Below are 19678 nucleotides of genomic sequence, written 5' to 3'. Positions count from 1 at the left end.
TTCGGTGCGCCGGCTTCTCATTGCGGTGGCTTCTCTTGTTGCGGAACACAGGCTCTAGGTGCACAGGCTTCAGTAGTTGTGGTACACATGCTCAGTAGTTGTGGCGCACGGGCTTAGTTGCTCTGCGGCATGTGGGATCTTCCCAGACCAGGGCTTGAACCCGTGTCCCTTGTGTTGGCGGGCGGATTCTTAATCACTGTGCCACCAGGGAAGTCCGTTCAATGTATTTTCAAGTGGTTACTTGCCTGCAGCCTGCTTTCTTTTCAGCCCAATCTAATTTTTTCAACTCTTGGGTTTGGAAGCTGTATCAGCTTGGTTTGAGAGTCCACAGTCTCAAAGGGATGTGTAGACATTAGAAGGCAATAGCATAGGGCAGTGGAGAAATGGGAGGATTTGGTGAAAGGGTACACACTTCCAGTCACAAGGTAAGTTTGGGGGATCTAATAATGTACAGCCTGGTGACTATATTTAACATCACTGTATTATATACTTGGAAGTTGCTGAGAGAATAGATTTTAAATGTTCTCACCACAAAAATGAAACAGTAATTATGTGAGATGATGGAGATACTAATTAACCTCATTGTTTTTTTAATTGGAGTGTAATTGCTTTACAATGCTATGTTACTTTCTGCTGTGCAACAGGAAGTGAATCAGCTATATGTATACATATATCCCCTCCCTTTTGGATCTCCCTCCCACTCCCCCACCCCATCCCACCCATCTAGATCATCACAGAGCACCGAGCTGAGCTCCCTGTGCTATACAGCAGGTTCCCACTAGCTATCTATTTTTTATATGGTAGTGTATATATGTCAATCCTAATCTCCCAATTCATCCCACCCTCCCTTTGCCTCACTGTGTCCACATGTCCGTTTCTCTATGTCTGCATCTTTATTCCTGCCCTGGAAATAGGTTCATCTGCACCATTTTTTCTAGATTCCATATATATGCGTTAATATACGATATTTGTTAATTCAGAAAAACTAACCTTATTGTTGTAATCACTTCACAACATGTATCAAATCAACACTTTGTACACCTTAAACTTATACCATGTTATATGACAATTACGTCAATAAAGCTGGGGGATAAAACGGAAAACCACCGCACAGCCAATGTTATTACTTAGTTCCTTGAGAGTAAGAATATGGTTTCATATTCACATACATTCTCTCTCCCCCCCGCTTTGGGGAAGCCAGCTCTGCAGCCTCCTTCTTTTCTAACTTAAAAAAGATTTTTAAGTGCTTTGTTGAAATACTATTCATATACCACACTATTCAATAATTCATCTATTTAAAGTATGCAATTCAATATTTTTAGTATATTCACAGAACTATGCAACCATTGCCACAACCAATTTAGAATGATTTCACCATCCCAAAACAAAACCCCATACCTGTTTGCAATAACTGCATTTTCCCCCAACTGTCCTTTCCCCCAGCCCTAGGAAACCACCTCTATCTCAAAGGATGTGCCTACTCTGAACATTCCACATAATCATACAATATGTGGGCTTTTGTCACTGCCCTGTTTTCAAGGATCATCCATGTTGTAGCATGTATCAGTACTTCATTCCCCTTTACTGCTGAATACTGTTCCACTGTATGGACATGCCATGTTTTATTCATCCATTTGCTGATGGACATTTGGATTATTGCCACTTTCCCGTTATTATAATCCTGCTGTGAACATTTGTGTATAAATGTTTGTGTGGATTTATGTTTCTCTATAATTTCTCTTGGTACATAACTATGAGTAGAATGCCTGGGTCACATGTTAATTCTAACTTTTGAGGAACTGCAGACTGTTTTCCAAACCGGCTGCACCATTTTACATGCGCACCAGCAGTGTAGGAGGGTTCCAATTCCTGCACATCCTTGCCAACTTGTTCTTGTCTAGGCATCCTAGTGGATATCAAGTTCTGCCTCACTGTGGATTTGATTTGCATTTCTCTGATGGCTATTGATGTTGAGCTTCTTTCCATATGATTATTAGCTATTTCTGTATCTTCTTTTGTCCATTATAAACATTAGTTTTAAGAGTTTTTGTAATACATGCTGGATAGTACTACTTTGTTAGATCTATGACATGCAAATATCTTCCCCAATTCTGTAGGTTGTCTTTCTTCACTTTCTTGATGGTATCCTTTGAAGCACATTTTTAATTTTTATGAAGCCCAATGTTTTCTTTTGCTGCTTGTGTTTTTGGTGTCTAATGCAAGGTCAAGATTGGCAGCCTTTTTCTTAGGGTCCTGGGGCTGGCTGCATCCCGAGTGTTCTGTGGCCCAGCTTTAGGCTTCAGTTCTCCTGGCAGGCCCTGACTGTCCTCTCATATTGCAGAGACTATGTACACTACTTCTGCTCATCCCACTCACGCCACATACTGCCCAGATCTCAGGGGCAATCTGAAGACTGCAGGTGGTCCTTTAGGTCAAAGACTTGGACAGTTCTGTTACTGCCAACTTTCATTTGGCTAGAGCTGCTCTGGGCTTGATCGTTTCCTCATCTCATGCAGCTCTAATGTTGGCTCCCCCACTCTGCAAGGAGGAACTGTAGCGGAGATCTGCAGGGAGCCTGAACTCAGCCAGCCAGCCAGCCTCTCACCACTCCAAGAGCCATGACCATAGCATCATAAAGCCCAAAGGGAACACATTCTATCACTAACTTCTGGGGTGCCTGCTCCATCCCTTTTCATTCATTCACTTGACATTTTATGTTTACAATGGGCCAGACACTGGCTGGAACTGTAAGAGTGCGTGGATATTCTTGCACTCATGAGTTTCAGTTTGGTGAGGAATTCAAACATTTCGTACAAGTCATGAGTCTCAGGAGTCGGAGTCAAGGGTGATGAGGGAAATAACACAGAGTTTTAAACTAGAAAGAGTGGATCAGGAAAGACTGTTTTCTCTTCCCGGGGAGACTCATCTTTTTTTCCTGCGTATTTCAAAGCTCTGTCTGTATTTAACCTGTCTGTCCCAAGTACCCTAAAAAATCTCTACTCAAACCCATACCCCACAGTCAGGGCACTTGCTCAACTTATTCAGCCGGGAATGATTTGCCTGGAACGTGAACATTCGGAGCTTTCTTTCCTCAGCATTTACTGTGCTTCTAGTTAGGCAACTTGTGAAACAAAAAGCACAAACCTTACTGAAAATGTTCCAGCAGCCTCTCTCAGCGACCCAAGTAGTTTTCTAAATAGCTTACTGCCATCTAGTGGATAAAGATGTCCTTACAGCCATATAGACCAAAGAAAAGAAAATCCTCAGCCTTTCCTATTTATGTCCCACCAATCACCCCATTTCACCGTAACAGAACCCAAAAGGCTATTTTTCCTAAGAAAGTATATTGTAGGTACTCAATATTGTTTCAGCAAAGAATTGTTTGCAGGCATCGTTTTCTTTACAGTACCTTTTAAGTACATAAATAACTGCAGTAATATCATTGGGAGTAAATGTACTGCTGTGGCTTCTAAGATGAAAATTATTCCCTTAATAGTTTAAAAATTCCAATTACTGTTACTCCATAAAAATACATTTTTAAACATAACCATGTTATTGCTAAGTCCAGCTGAAACCAGCATGTTAACTCTTAAAATTGAACATGGAGATTGAGGGCCACTGAACTTTTTTGCTCTCACTTTCCAATCCAATGGTGCCCTGTGCAAAATGTAAATGCCAGGCATCCGAGGGCCATGACCTTAGATTTATAACAATTCATTATAATAATCCACACAAGTGAAATTGCTTCTGTCATCACCCTATACAGGCTTACACATGCACAGCCAGACGATCCAACCATCACTCTTAAGGTTGTTAGGATAATCAAATAGAGTAAGACAAGCGAAAACCATTAAACTATCTAGACTGGAGAACTGTAAATGCTGTTCTTATGGCCACCTTCTCCACATCTTCTTCTAGGCTGTAATAAACAATCTAACTTACACTTACTGCCAGTGTTTCCCCGCAAAAAGGGTGCCATTTTGTAACTGTCTTCATCTTGTGAATGTCAGTCTCTCCTATAAGGCTGGAACACATCTTCACCAGCTTCTGTATCTACTCCTGCAGTCAGGGCTTAGCCCACAGCAGGAAACTAAAAAAATAAGGCAAAGTGAAAGACAAAAATTGACTTGAGTCATTGGGTTCAAATCCCCAGACTGCTTAGACTTCTCGCAAAAGGTAAGTCTCCAAGTTTGAACACCCAAAGGACTGACGGGGGGAGGAAAAGACAAACGGAATTATCTGAAGGACACTGGGACCAAGTCCTTAAGCACATACTTGCAAGTGTTTTCAGAAGCAAGATTGCAAATTCCCTTGGTTTAAAGAAATCCCTTCCAGTACACATGAACCTCAGGCTCTGCACTGAGATGAGCCAGTACTTCATAATTCACTACACTGGGATGCAGGAGGAAACATACAGGTCTTGGAATAAGTCTACCCCAAATTCGAATGCCTGGCTGGCTCCCCCCTCCACTGTATAATTAAACCTAGCAAATTGTTAATCTAATCCGTAGCTCCTCCCTGACCCCACTTATTTTTTACTACACAGGCCCAGCAATGCATCGTTTCTCCCACCTGTGTAAAGGAAAGTTTTATTTCACTGATGAAACTTACAACTTATGTAACTGTTGAAATTCAACAACTTCCGGTAATGGCTACTACTGATAACCTTCCACTAGGCCTTGTGCTAATTTTCACCATCACACTTGATCTTCAATTTTCTTACCAAGATCCCATGGTTCATGCACGAGACATGTTACTTCCTTGAGAGTGGTCTCAAAAAACAACCACATATGGTTTGCTCCAGGTTCACAAACAATGCAGTAAATACTAAAACACAGGTCAGATTCCCACTCACTTGAAAACAGGTGGAAAAAAAATACATCAACTATGCTTTCATTTGTAGCCCTTGGAGAAAACAAATTGGGTGCAGTGCCATAAATTCCTGGAGAGTTGCCAAACATTAACACACACCTAAGGCACTAAACTTAGTCAATTTGATGTATTTTTAGAAGAAACATCAGCTGTTTTACGAATGATAGCCTTTAGCTATACCCACTAACCTGAACGAGGGAGGGTCAACGCTAGGTAGTTATTGGGGAAACTCTTATGAAGCTCGACTGTCATCTGTATTATGCTAGTCGGGTCATCCAAGAACAGCTACAGAAAGGTGAAGGAGAGCTAAAGCAGAAACTAAGATTGGGTCATTCTGCTGAGAATGAACTGTGACCCAAGACATCCCACCATACCAAAACTGAGATTCTTCCTAAGTGACCACTAGGTGGCTGGTTGGCACTAAGCAGGCCCATCTCACACAAACGTGACTTTACAGGATTCACTCTCAGGTGCAATACCTTCTGGCCTGTCAACTCAAGCTAACATACCAATGGCCCAACAAAGAACCAACGAGAAGGCCTTTGCTCCTAAGCAAGCTTACCTAAAGACAGTCCAGCGTAATTAGGCTTGGTAAACACAATTGTTCTGCCTGAAGTTGCTGAGTTACGGTTGGCTATGATTTAAGATGAGATTAGAATTAGACACTCAATTTCCTTAAAGTCTGTTTCAAAGGGGTCAAGGGACCTAACTATGCCAACCTTACAGCTAGCTCCATTAATTCCCAGCCCTTAATACTCAGGTGAGAAAACAGAAAAGCCTCTGCCCACGGATTAAAGGATTTCAGACGGACACTACCTGAAGTCACCTGTGTATACCACATGTTGTTACTTCTGACAGGATACTTCCTTGTCCTAATTTTGGCCTCAAATTTATCCTCTTTTGAACTCTCAGGTGGTTTCAAGTAAACCACATGGAATACTCAAAAATATCTGGGATGCCCCTTTCTAGTCTAACACAAACACCGGAAAGCACGATAACCTGCAGTTCAAACTACACTAACACTTATGTAGACTTAGTACTAAATGAGCCTAGCTAGCAAAAGGTCTACACATTTTCCCATTTTTTACGCCTTCATTTAAAAGGTTCAGGCAGTTGCCTAGACTTAACAGTTTGTCATTGACAACCCAGATACTGTTGTAATACTTATTAGGCCAGAAAGTTGTTCAACCCCCAAAACCGAACACTACCTTACTGCCCTTGTAAACAGAGTCAAAACAACTTTATGGTGCCAATTTTAAATACAGTTTTATTTAAGACATTGCATTTTCCACTTACAATACAGTGCTTGTAAAGTGCAATGTTATTTCCTTTCCCTGTGCACACGTTCCATGTTCAAGTATCAAGAATGCCCAGTTTACTACAGCAGCTCAACTTTAAAACTGCCATGGAATTTGCTACAAATTTGGGTCCTTCAATGTTGTGTGGAACAATGCTAAACCTATGCTAGGCTGGCTTAATCAACCTCTTCAATGGTGGGCCCAGAGGAGGCACCACCAGACGGAGGAGCTCCACCACCAGGGAAGCCCCCGGGCATTCCTCCTGGCATTCCTCCTGGCATGCCTCCTGCGCTCTGGTACAGCTTGGTAATGATGGGGTTGCAGACTTTTTCCAGCTCCTTCTGCTGATGTTCAAATTCTTCCTTCTCTGCAGTCTGAGGAAAATAAAAATATTTTATTACAAGTTCTTCAAATAGAAGACTCTAAGCCTGATGTAATCAATCTGACACACTGGACACACAACAGCACATGAAGTTACGTTTAAGATCTTGGGTCACTCAGACATCCAAGGAAGGAAGTTGCCAACATCTGTAGTTCTGGTGGAAACCGCGAATGTCTTGAACCATTCATCATCGTGACCCTACAAATTTGTAAAAACCCACCCACCCATCTAAGCTTTTGCTAAAACCCTTTACACCCAACCCCACACCCTCAAATCTTTGGCAAGAGAAATTACAAACCTGGTTCTTATCAAGCCAGTTGATTATTTCATTACACTTATCAAGAATCTTCTGTTTGTCCTCATCATTAATCTTGCCTTGAAGTTTCTCATCCTCAACAGTAGCTTTCATGTTGAAAGCATAGGATTCAAGAGAATTCTTCGAAGACACCTTATCCCGCTGCTTCTCATCTTCAGCTTTATACTTCTCTGCTTCCTGAACCATGCGTTCAATGTCTTCCTTGCTCAAACGGCCTGTAAAATTAACCAACCTTTTAGGCAAGACAATCACCTGCAGTTCTGCACCATCACCCTGCAACTCCATTTAGCAGCTAAGTATGATCTCCGCTAAATGCCCTTGGAATAAGAGTAGAAACACTTGGAAAATTCTGCCTCTAAAAAAAGCAGGTAAGAGTGCCACAGGGTCCAGGGTGCCACGGAACAAGTCAGCATTTGATTCTTCAAATCAGGTATGGATGACAGATACAGAAATTGATTCCCTCTACAAAGGAGTCAATCTCAATACTGGCCTGGGTGCTCAAAAGTGCGCACTTAGCACACTCACAAAATACTGCCCAAACTTACCCTTGTCATTAGTGATCGTAATCTTGTTCTCTTTTCCTGTGCTCTTATCCACAGCAGAGACATTGAGGATGCCATTGGCATCAATATCAAAAGTGACTTCAATCTGAGGAACACCACGGGGGGCAGGAGGTATGCCTGTGAGTTCAAACTTGCCAAGCAGGTTGTTATCCTTGGTCATGGCACGCTCACCTTCATAAACCTTGGTATGAAACAGAAATAAATTCAAAATTACAATAAAAACACAGAAACAAGAAGAAAAATCACAAGTATCTGTGCTACTTCAGATTTGTATTAGCTTGATTAGGAAAGACTGATCGCTCAGACATCCAAGGAAGGAATTGGCCAACACAGGATTTCTGGTGGAAACTACGAATGGTTTTGGAATCCATCATCACAGCGGAACAAGTCTTCCCCAGTTTTATAGACCTCAAGTAATCTAGGCCACAGAGAAACATACCTGAATGAGTACACCGGGCTGGTTGTCCGAGTAGGTTGTGAAGGTCTGCGTCTGCTTGGTGGGGATGGTGGTGTTGCGCTTGATGAGGACAGTCATGACTCCACCAGCAGTTTCAATTCCAAGGGAAAGAGGAGTGACATCCAACAGCAGCAAGTCTTGAACATTTTCAGATTTGTCTCCAGATAAAATGGCTGCCTGGACAGCTATATGATTAAAACAAAATTTAAATAAAGCACAGTACTACAATAACTCATTATGTAACTAACCATTCTCAATCGCTCAGACATCCAAAGTTTTGCCGTCATTACCTACAGCTTTTGGTGGAAACCACAAATGTTTAAAAATCATTCATCAGTTAGCTAAGGCCTCCTAACAGGCTGCCTATTAAACTGTTTAACCAGAACAAAAAGATTACCTGCACCATAAGCAACAGCCTCATCAGGGTTGATGCTCTTATTCAGTTCTTTCCCGTTGAAGAAATCCTGGAGAAGTTTCTGAATCTTGGGGATGCGGGTTGAACCACCCACCAGGACAATATCATGGATCTGAGACTTGTCTAGCTTGGCATCCCGAAGGGCTTTCTCCACAGGGTCTAGTGTGCCACGGAACAGGTCAGCATTCAGTTCTTCAAATCGGGCACGGGTAATTGAGGTATAGAAGTCGATTCCTTCATAGAGGGAATCAATCTCAATACTGGCCTGGGTGCTGGAAGAGAGAGTGCGCTTAGCACGCTCACAAGCAGTGCGAAGGCGACGGACAGCCCTCTTGTTCTCACTGATGTCCTTCTTGTGCTTGCGCTTGAATTCTGCAATAAAATGGTTGACCATCCGGTTGTCAAAGTCTTCTCCACCTAAGTGGGTATCTCCAGCTGTAGATTTGACCTCAAAGATTCCATCCTCAATAGTGAGGATTGACACATCAAAAGTGCCACCACCTAAATCAAAGATCAGCACATTTCTTTCTGCTCCAACCTGCAATTACAACACAAATTATTCTCATATCTATTATTTGTGGTGACTCAGACTAATCTTGAGTGACACATACATAAAACATGGTACTTACCTTCTTGTCTAAGCCATAGGCAATAGCAGCAGCAGTTGGCTCATTGATAATTCTAAGTACATTGAGCCCAGCAATAGTTCCAGCATCTTTGGTAGCCTGACGCTGAGAATCATTAAAGTAAGCAGGTACTGTGACAACAGCATTAGTAACGGTCTAGGAAAAAAAAGAGATTAAAACTTAACCACTACATCATCTACTTGGACACGCAAGGATACATCCTCAAATAACGTTCTGGTTTTACCACCCATTTTGATAGACTCATCTACTGCTCACTCTTACGCCACCATTATCAGGACACCTGGTAATCCCCATCTATATCCTCCCCTGCAGTACTGTGCACTACTCACCTTCCCAAGGTAGGCTTCTGCTATTTCCTTCATCTTTGTCAAAACCATGGATGACACCTCCTCTGGATAAAAACTTTTTGTCTCTCCCTTGTATTCTACTTGAACCTTAGGCCTGCCTGCATCATTCACGACCATGAAGGGCCAATGCTTCATATCTGACTGGACAACAGCATCATCAAATCTTCGTCCAATGAGGCGCTTGGCATCTGCAAAAGGTATCAATACAAACGTTACCTTGAATTTCATTACACTACATCCATTCCAAGACCAGGTGCCTACAGATTCAAGTTCTGAATGACCAAGATGCCGCAAACCTTAAGCCTTAAAAGGATAATCACTGAAGTTCCCTACAGAAAACTTTTCCTATCCTTAGGGCTTTCGCCTCACATTTAACAACCTTCTGAGACAGCTTCTCAGATTACACACTGCCGAAATCACTTAAATTCATACCATGAAGATTTACTGGCTTACCAAAAACCGTGTTAGTGGGATTCATTGCAACTTGGTTCTTTGCAGCATCACCGATCAATCGTTCGGTATCAGTAAAGGCGACATAGCTTGGGGTAGTTCGGTTCCCCTGATCATTGGCAATTATTTCCACCTTTCCGTGCTGGAAGACACCCACACAAGAATAGGTGGTGCCAAGATCAATGCCAACTGCAGGTCCCTTAGACATGGTTGCTGGAAGGAGAAAAAAAAAAAGTCCATGGTTTGAAAAGCGGTTCAAGCACTTAAAAAACGTTTACCAAGTCAACGCTACCAGATACGACCACTCCGCAAATTATGCTTAGAACCCCGCCCCAGAAACTGCTCTCGTCAGAAATATCCACGCGGGAAGGTCAGAGCAGGCATGGCGTGCTGCAGTAAAGTTGCCGTCCGAACCGCAGAGCCCGCCGCAGACGGAAGCACGCACCTGCCAAGAGGGTCTGCGCCACACCTGAACACGTGGTCCCATGCCCCGGGCTGAACCTTAGCCCTCCCCTCCCCTCCCCGCGCCGTGCTCAACACAGCAAGGCCTGCAAGGGTCCGAAGCCCCCTCCCCCACTTTGGGCGCGTGCCAATTGTGGCTTCCTCCTTTAAGAAGAACGGGTCCTGAAACAAGGAAACAGGGCACAGCAAGCTCTAAGGCGCCAGTTCCACGCCCCGCAAACGGGCGCGGCCTCTTCCCCCTCCGGGCGGCCCGACCTCCGCAGCCCACTCCTCCATCCCGATTGCACCCCAAGGAGGCTGCCTCCCCTTGGAAACAAAGATCCTCAGCCGGGCAAAGGAATCGCCGCACGCACCCTGCCTGACACACTCAGAAGGCCCCCGGCCGCTGCAAACCCATGCAGCCTGAGCCGGGCGGTAGGCTCCCGAAGGGCCGCCAAAAGCCTTGGAAGACAGAGACCTTAACTTACCTGGAGCGCAGGCCCGGGTCCACTGGAAAAGAAAACAGCAACCTACAGAGCTGCCGCCGCGTTCAACGAGACCGGTTTCCGTCCTCCGCCCCGTCTCTTATACCCTGCCTCAGAACCTTCCAGAAGGGGCCCGCCCCTGTCAGTGCCCATCACGGCTCTCTCGGCCAATGGGCGCGCGGCCACCTCCGCAAGCCCCAATGACGAACCCGGCTCTACCTTTCGGGCCTCCCCTCTCCCGCCCCAGCCCGCCCCGCGTAGCGATGACGCACTCACCGCAGCGTTCTGGAACTTTCATTCTCGCCCCCGCTGTCCGAAAGGCCCAGGGGAAAGGGAGGGTGGGGCCGACGGAGCCCGCGCGCGGGAGTCCTCAGTCACCCCAGGCGCGGGGGAAGGGCTCGTCTGCCTCTGCGCATGCGCCCCAGAAACCGCAGGCGGGAGGGACGAAGGAAGGGGAGGAAGAGGGGCGGGCCAACTTGGAACCAACCAATGACAGCAGCGCGATCGGCGATCTGGCTCCTGCGGAACCCCCGGAGCTAGAGCGCAGGGCCTGCAGGGAGGGGTCCGGCGCCGGCAGCCCTGGAGAGAAGGCGGAAGTGGAGCGAGGACAAGATGGCCGCGAAGGTGGTTGCGCCCCTCCCCCACCATCCTCTTTCCCCTACTCCCACCCCGGCCTTGTAGATGGTCTTCTAGGCCCTCCGGGATTACACACACCCACATAGCCAGCGTGGCTCTGTCCTAGGACTGACCCCGAGCGACGGGGCCGAAGTTTCTGACCCCAGGGCGCTGCGAGGGTAACTTGCCCAGTGGCACCCAGATCTGGGGATGGAAGGAGCCGGCCGGCCGCCGCGGTGTCTCGCCTCTGCGCGGGATACGACAGGTTAGCCGGGCAGGCCCCCGGGACCCTCTGTTCATTGTGGTAGCTGGAGGCCGGCTGACCCCGACGCAGAGTGCGGAGAGGCCCAACTTCTCAATCTCCAGGGTCCGATGCTGTGTCTGGATCCTTAGCGAAGTAGATGGCTAAACTCGCTTCTTGGAGCCCGGATGCCTCCGTCACCCCCCAGCGCCCACCGAGAACAGACTCGGCTTCTTGGCTCGGCCCCTTCTCCACCCGCCCGGGCCCCCTCACTTCTCAGTTATTTGTTTAAAAAAAAAGAAAAGCTAGGGAGCTCTTTCCTTGTAAGTGAACCAGGCGTAAGGAACCTGGGTTCCGGTAGCCCTGTGTCCTTGATTGAGACTTCCTGAGTGTCTTACTTTCAGTAATTCGAGGTAATATCTTCACTGCCTTGACTTTCGGCAAAAACTAAGCGAGAAACCAGGCAGAAGCGCCTTGAGAATATTACTGAACGAGTGGAGTGCACAAAACAGTGTACCTAGAATTTCAAATTGCGGCGCATGATGCGGTGTTTGGGGCCTTGTCATTCTAAGCCTTTCTCAGCACGTTGAATGCTTTCTAGTGAGCGCTTTCAAACAGGCTGGGCAGGTAGTATTCCTGTTTAGTAGATGAGTGGGCACAAATAGGTGAAAAGATTTTTTTTAAGACCACCTAGCAGAACTTTTAGTGGCGTGGCTGGAATTAGAAAGGTCTCCAGACTTCGAGAAGGGCCGTCAGACGAGAGATACCTTGTCCTTGTCCAAGCCAGTAAAGCCTAGAGACAGATTCGAATATTGGATCAAAGGATGTCCTTTCTGTATTTGTCTTCTGGGGGAAAATGTGAGCTTGAGTCCTTGGAGGTATGTACCTAACTTCTCCCCACTTCCCAAGGAGTTCGTTTTATATGATGCTTTCACAGGGTACAAAGTGCTTTCATTTGTTATTTCATTTAATCATCAAAACGATTCTCTGAGAGAGAGATCATTCATTCCTGTGTTAGGAGAGAAATGAGGTTCAGAGATGTTATTTGTGGGAAGTTAAACATCTGGCTGAGCTACAGTAGAACCTAGCTCTTGATTCCAGAATCTTTGGTCTTTTTTTATTAGTAATTTCCTTCCTGAAAACACGTGTAACTCGAACTGCCGAGAAAGATGTATACTTCTTGCAGTTTTCTTTAGCATCTGCAGACTTCTCTCCCCACCCAATTTATAGAGTACAATCTCTGAACCACACCCTACATTTTGCAGCTTTTTAAACTAACCTCTGAACTACCTACAAGATTTGAACCGGTGGAAAATAGAACGGGTGCCTAAATCCACGGGTTTGGGGTATCCCACCTAGTAGTAGTGATTACAGAAAGCTGAACAGATAACCTTCCCTTCTGGTCACTTTCAAAACGCGTTCTAGGATTTGAACTATCTTCTTATCGACTAGAATGAGCGTTTATGTGTTATGTATAAAGTTCAGATAATGATAAATGTCCTGTCTCCACCTCTTTAAATGCACAGGGTTTCAAACCCACTCAGGATCTAAAGTTAAAGTTTGGGTGCCTGGGGCTCCAGTCCGAGGCCTAGAGTTTCTGACTAGGGAAGAGGGTCATGATTAACATTTTTTGAGTGCTTGTCACAGGCCAAGCACTGTTCTAAGTGCTTTGCATATATTACCTCATTTAATTCTGTGAAATTTTTTTCATATTTATTTAAATCTCATAGTAGTTACTTTTCAGATTTCTTTGAACCCCTTAGTGTGTACTTCTTTTACTGGCACTTCACCTTGATATAAAATACTGGCTTAGTAAATATTATTTATTTTGATAAAGTCCTTAAGGTCGGAAACTGTCATGAACTCTGTCGTCACTTGGTTTGTCCAGGACTACTTAGTATCTCGCCTTGTGAGAAAAAAGTGCTTGGTATATTTGTGACTGGAATCAATAAATAATAGATCATATTCAGTCTGAGTTCTTCTGTTCTTCAGTTGGCTGCAAGCTAATAAATAAATTTCCAATGCAGGTTATATGAGCTTCAGCCTCTCCTACAGTATCACCTTTACTTATTTATTTTTAAATTGCCGACACAGATGCACCTGTAATAAATACTTGGTTTTTTGTGATCAAACACAGTCCCATTTACAAGGCAACTTAGAAGTTAAAATTGAAATATAAACAGCTTAACACGAGAAATGAAGCAGAATTATATATGTCTTTTTCGCAACGGCAGTTTTGAAATTGTTCTTATACAGGGTAACAACAAAGGCATCACTTCATTCTTTTACAGTTCTAAGTTTAGTGTGTGCATTTTATTGAAATGGTTATTTTCTAAACATCCACATCATTCCATCTGTATCTTCTTCCTACACTTTTTCTTCCACCATCTATTTTATCCTTTTTTGTCTTATATTAAAGAATCAAATTTGTTTGACTTGCAAGGTTAATGGAATATGGTTTGAAACCAGTAGTGGCTCAAACTTTATCTTAAACCCAGAGCCTGTCATATCTGAACCCAAAAGCCTGACTGAAAGAGAAGCACACTATCACTAAGACTTCAGCACCTTATCTCTCAGAATCTTCAATTCCTAGAATTTCTCAGATTTCAGGGAATAATTTGTTTTGTGACATTTTTTGTAGATATCCAGTATGAATGGATATTCAACTGGTATTTTAGTCTTCTAATAACTAACCTGTTTAAATAATCAAAACCTTTTCACGCAAAGGGGACTGATTCCTGCTTGCAGAGGCATAAACAGGAAACCTTAGGTTCAAAGGTAATAAATAATGATAAGAGCAAATTTCTAGTGATGGTAGAGCTGCAGCTGCCACAGCATACTCATTTGGCTCAGGTACTCTAGGAATGAGAATTCTCAGAATTACAGAGCAGATGTGTTATGTTGCCTGGACACCACACTATCAGAAGAATAAGGAAGTGGAGTAAGGAGTTTATGTCTTACAATGAGGCAGTGTTAGTATAAGAAGCATTCCAAATGTGCTAGCCCTCTTAAACTAATGGCAGGCATTTTTTACATTACTTCCTCAATGTCTCTTATGTCCCAACTTTTTTTTTTTTTTTTTTTGGGGGGGGGGGGGGCGGGGGGCCATGCCACGTGGCTTGCGGGATCTTAGTTTCTTGACCAGAGATTGAACCCATGCCCTCAGCAGTGAAAGCATGATGTCCTAACCACTGGACTAACAGGGAATTACCCCCAATTTTTTTTAGAGGAAGACAAAACTCAAGATGAAACTTTCACTCAAGGATAAAACCCTATTTCTTAAAGGACTTTGGAAGGAAATGCATTCGTACTATGTGAGAATTAGATGTAAAAATGAAAATCAGAAATAGGACAAAATCCCAGATCAACTTTTTCCCTTTAAGCGCCTGATTCCCATTTTAGGAACAGGGCTTTCAGCACCACGCTCAGCACTACTTTTTCTTCCCTATAGCCTGCTGCCTTTTTTTTTTAAGACTTTATTTTATTTTTATTTATTTATTTGTTTATTTTTACTTTTGCAGGGCCTTAGTTCCCTGACCAGGGCTTGAACCCTCACCCTCGGCAGTGAAAGCGCAGAGTCCTAACCACTGGCCTGCCAGGGAATTCCGTGTCCTTTTAATAATAAAAAATATTTTGCTCTACCACTGGTGATCTGTTGACACTTGCTTCAGAGTCTTTGAAGGGCTATCTCAGGTTTAGCATTCTTGCCATAGGATGAATTTGACTAGCAGAGTCATCAAAACTATTAAAAAGGCAAGTTGTATTGGAGGCTGCTTTCTTTTTATTTCTCAGACACCTGTCTTCTCCCATGTGTCAGCTCTTCTGAGAGCTATCCTGGTAAATCATTTCTGCTAATTCTTTCCAAGATGCCAACAGTATTTAACAGGCACTAACCTAGATCCCTCCTGCCACCCACTAGTTATCCTCACCACCTCTTCCCTAAATGTTAATATCCTATCCTTCCAGCCCAGAGCTAGGCTTCCTGAGAGGCTAAACTGGGAAAATACTGACTTTCTCTCTGTCTCAACCTCTCAGGAGGGAATGGTCTGATGTCCATGCAGTGCCATCAGGAAAGGTTGTCAGTCCCTGAACTTTTTGATAATTTAAGGCCTAGAATCAACAAAAGTCCCAGGTTCACATCTTTCTCTGAAAATGAAAGAAATGGAGGAAGCTCCAAGTTTGGTGCAATGCTGAATTTCTGATGCCACTCCTTGACATATTAAGAGAAAGCTGATCTAATCTCCCTTTTTAGTCTAGTCAGTCTTGAAATCCTGATTTCATATGTTCACTGAAAGAAGAGACTGTGGTTGGATGATCTTCCAGCATTCTGAAAAGATCTCTTTCTCTAGAAGACTTCTTTCTAAGGAGATTGTTAAATGACACCTAATGATTGTTTTCTTGCTCCAGAGATATCCAGCAGGGAAGTCCTTAGAGACATCCAATTTGAGGGAAAATCCACAATTATTCCAGCATTATATTTCTGATATTTGTCAGTGGCCCTCTGAACATCAAGATGGAAAGCTTTTCACAGTCCCTTGTTACACACTTTGGACTCCCTTTTTTTTTAGTTCAATATAAGTAGGAAGATTAGTAGTGAACAGAGTGGGAAAATCTCAGTCATTCTCCATCTCCCACTATTTCTCAACTCCTCTTGAAATTAATATCCAAACTTTCTGGTAAATAAAGTCAGGTCAGGATGGAAGAGACTTGTTTCCTTTTTTGGAGTTTTTCATGGTGCAGATAGGTGTGATATAAGGCTGTGGGTTCTGCTTGACTCTGAATAATCATAGCAATCCAGTAGGTTTGCAAAAATGCATAGAAAATTTATGAACAACACCTCATTTCTTAACAGTGGTGAGTCAAAGTGTTGACACAAAACAGCCCAAGTGAGGAATTCTAAGTGTGTTCACTTCCCCTCTCCCCAGCCTTTCTCACCACAGGTCCTGGTCCCCAAATGCACAGATTTGGCCCCCGCTCTGGTCTAAAGGCACAGTGAGATGCCTTTTTGGAGACCATCAGCTTACATCCTTTTCCTTGTTTGGTGTCATATGAGGAAAGTGTTCATTTGAATCTCCCATGCAATGGTCACTGCAACTTAAATGACCTCTCGTTTGGTCCGAGGCGGTTGTGTGGCTGGTGACTGGGCGTCAATGACGAGAAGAGTCCTGACTCCTGGGAAAGGATGGGAGTCAAGTCCGCCCGAACTCAAACAGTTTGGAAGGCTCTGCTCTGGCTGGGGATCGTGCCAGGAGTGCTCTCTGCTTTGGTCAGGGTAGCGTGGTGGACTTTCTTTGGTTCAGACCCTCTTGCCTCCGGCCCCACGGGACCGTAGGTGTGGGTAGCCAGCCCTGGCCGGGGCGCCGCTTCCGAGGACGGTGTCCGCTGGCTGCGGGAGCCGCTGTTAGCCGTGGAGCGCGTGGAGGAGGAGCCCGAGCGTGAGCTCCGAGAGCCCGAGGAGGAGGAGCTGGGTTTCACAAGGCGAGCTTTCGGGGCTTCGGCATCTTCTCTGAAGAGGAAAAACAGCAAAGATAGATTTTAGGGCCACAGGACTGTGAAAGCTTCCGCTGCGGCTGCTGCTTTCTGAGGTTGCCCGATCAACTCCTCAAGGTGGAAACCTCGAGCTACCACGTAGGGAAACAGGGATTCCCCCTGCGTCCTGAGCCCTTTCGGCGGGCCTGGGCGGGTGTGCGGCCCCTTGGCCGGGAGGTCCACCCTGTTACTCTGGGGGAATGGGCACTCCCTACTGGATGTCTTGACAGCAATCCCCTTGACTGGGAGTTTGTCTGCAGAAGCCCTTTCATGGCCCGTAGGCTAAGCGCATTCTCTATTGCATGGCCTTTACAAGTGGAAGGCAATGAGAAGGAACGCAGAGTTTAGCTATTAAGTCCCTGTTGTGGATAGTTTCACAAGAAAGTCAAGGTAAACCAGTCCTCCTGCCCCTAGGCTGGAGCTCCTTACCCACCAGAATAATCCTTTTAACAGATTTAAGGTTAAGAGGAAATGGGACATTTTTGTTGTCACTAGGGAGCTGGGGAGCTGGCGGTAGAAAGGCAGCCTAGGTGAGGAAGGGGATTTCGCGGGAGGTTTACCGGATTTCATTCGGTCTCTCTTCCTCCTCGTATCTCTCTTTGTCTTTCCGTCGGATTAGCAGCCACACCAGGAGGAAAATCAGCAGGGCTCCAGCCACCATACCTGTCACCGCTCCTGCAATCATGCCGATGCTTTGTACATCTGTTTTCTCAGAAACAAAAGCAAAAGTAAAACCAAACATAAGCTAAGCAACACATTGACTTAAAAAACATAAGCTCTGGACAAGATGAGTATTTCCAGATCTTTGTATCTATCTTCCTGAGTTCCCCATATACCCTTTCTTGGTGTATGACTGTCCCTCTTGATATTGAAGGGGAGCAGAATACGACACCCCAAAATATGCCTCGTTGACATTAGGATTATTTTTAGCTGATTATTTTTGAGAAACAGCAGACACAAGAGAAGCTCTGAAAACAGAGTAGAAGTTACCCTTTGTAAGGGTATATCTATAAAGGAAACCTCCATTTGGTTTTGGTCCCCTCCTGGATATAATAAATTTCTTTAGGGGGCTGGAAAATTCACACATACTATGAATACAGAGTTAGCTACAACTGTTGAACAGTCCTTGGTAACTACTGAATTTATTTCAGTGATAGCCATGTTCTTCTGTAGATAAAGATGTTGACCTTGCTCTTACTTGTGATTAAAAACATTTTACGCTGAACCACTGCAGAGACAAAACCAAACCAACCCTTTGCGTACTTACACTGAACAGTCACTCGCACCACACAGCTCTCCTTCCCGGCCTCATTGCCCGCTGTGCACTGGTAGAGCCCAGAGGAGGACATGGTGAGATTCTGCAGCAGGACGCGTCCAGGGTGGTTGTAGTCTACACAAGCAGAAAGATGACTGTAATCCCCTAGTGACAAGGTCTATATTTATCATTTATTGTGTCACTGACCTAAGATTCTATCAATATAATACGGTTTGGTAAGGATGAGGTGAGAGAATCGATCCCTTTTTGGAATGTGGGAAGAAAGGTGAACATGCCTTTAAACTGCAGTGCATCCTCAAAAGTTACAAAAGATTCTGAACATTTAAGGGATACTAAACACAATAATTAGATATAATGAATTTATAGAGTACATTTATTCCTAATCTCCTTACCACTTTTATTTTTGCCATTTGAGTAAAGAAAAGACAGATTTTTCTGTCCCTGTTTAGGGATGAAAAATGGAAGTTCAAAGAGGTCCAGCAGTGTGTTCAAAGTCACCTTGTGAGTTGCTGACAAAACCAGATTTAGAATTCATGGAGAGAGTACTGTCCTGCTATCTCAATAGACCGGTAGAAAGATGACTTACCAATCCTAGATTTGGGAGGCAAACGTTCATCCTCTCCCTCCTTCTCCCGGATTCGCTGCCAGTAATACACAATGGGCTTTGTGCCAGAGGACGACTCACACTGTAAAGTCAGGTCACTTCCTTCTGTCAGCTCTCCTTCCAATTCACACTTGGGTTTTGATGGTCTCACTGGCAAAAAAAAAAAAAAAAAAAAAAGATCCCCAAACACCCGATTCAGTGGAAGAACTACATCCTGTTGACCTCTTTTTCCACCCATATGGTCAACTTTTGAATGTGGATTCAATAGTACTTTGTTACCTCGCCATGCTTTACACCACTCTCCAAAATATACCCACTTCCATCCCCTGCACACATATACACCCAATTCCAGCTGTTTCCAGTGGTGCTGTTGTAATTTTTAGAGGCTGCCTCAGAAACTCTCTCATCACTTCTCAAAGAAGAGAAACTTTTATAATTGGAAATTTTAGGAAAGTTGAGTGTGATTTTACTAATACTGAAACAGGGACAGAAGTTCATTAACTTGTAAGCAATTAAGAACTTAGTAGTTCTTGCTATCACAAAACAGAAATGGACTTGAAGCAGATCTGAGAGATTTGTTAAGTATGAGGATACTATTTAAACAGAGGATATTTAAATTTTGTAATGGGCTACCGTGGAAAACTGTGATTATTTTTTCTTCTTTCATTACGACTAAAATACAAAACATACACACTTCTTCCCAGGGAACTGGACTAGGTGACATCTGTATAATACGAAGG

General features: G+C 44.2%; 2 protein-coding genes and 1 non-coding gene across 3 annotated transcripts in view; all 3 read right to left on the bottom strand.

The window, feature by feature from the left end:
* Positions 1-6112: 6112 nt before the first annotated feature.
* On the bottom strand, positions 6113-10792 carry HSPA8 (heat shock protein family A (Hsp70) member 8). Its single transcript, XM_029207977.1, has 9 exons — positions 10677-10792; positions 9751-9960; positions 9280-9485; positions 8933-9085; positions 8286-8841; positions 7871-8073; positions 7414-7612; positions 6851-7083; positions 6113-6544 (listed from the first exon to the last, which is right to left on the bottom strand). The coding sequence occupies exons 2-9, from the start codon at positions 9953-9955 to the stop codon at positions 6347-6349; spliced, it is 1953 nt and encodes a 650-aa protein (XP_029063810.1). The 5' UTR covers positions 9956-9960; positions 10677-10792; the 3' UTR covers positions 6113-6346.
* On the bottom strand, positions 7728-7813 carry LOC114887858. The gene has a single exon (XR_003791619.1). It is a non-coding gene; the product is annotated as a small nucleolar RNA SNORD14 (small nucleolar RNA).
* A 3801-nt stretch (positions 10793-14593) lies between the features above and the next one.
* CLMP (CXADR like membrane protein) overlaps positions 14594-19678 on the bottom strand; it is a 51877-nt gene continuing 46792 nt past the window's right edge. Inside the window, exons 4-7 of the mRNA XM_029207928.1 lie at positions 18921-19088; positions 18326-18448; positions 17619-17760; positions 14594-17035 (exon numbers count right to left, since the gene is read on the bottom strand). Of these exons, the coding sequence (XP_029063761.1) occupies positions 16735-17035; positions 17619-17760; positions 18326-18448; positions 18921-19088 (734 nt within the window). The 3' untranslated portion in view covers positions 14594-16734. The remainder of the gene's footprint in view (positions 17036-17618; positions 17761-18325; positions 18449-18920; positions 19089-19678) is intronic.

The sequence above is a fragment of the Monodon monoceros genome, unplaced genomic scaffold (assembly GCF_005190385.1).
Source record: "Monodon monoceros isolate NGI ecotype Baffin Bay Population unplaced genomic scaffold, NGI_Narwhal_1 Super_Scaffold_7, whole genome shotgun sequence".
Lineage (NCBI taxonomy): Eukaryota > Metazoa > Chordata > Mammalia > Artiodactyla > Monodontidae > Monodon > Monodon monoceros.
Note: the sequence above shows the minus strand (reverse complement) of the source record. Positions and strands in the feature narration are given on the sequence as shown.

Excerpts from the sequence above, each read along its gene's own strand:
- HSPA8 (XM_029207977.1), bottom strand. The coding sequence starts at position 9,955 with ATGTCTAAGGGACCTGCAGTTGGCATTGATCTTGGCACCACCTATTCT. Across the intron at positions 9,486-9,750 it reads TCCCACTAACACGGTTTTTG|ATGCCAAGCGCCTCATTGGA; the intron begins GTAAGCCAGTAA and ends TACCTTTTGCAG. Across the intron at positions 6,545-6,850 it reads ACTGGCTTGATAAGAACCAG|ACTGCAGAGAAGGAAGAATT; the intron begins GTTTGTAATTTC and ends TATTTTCCTCAG.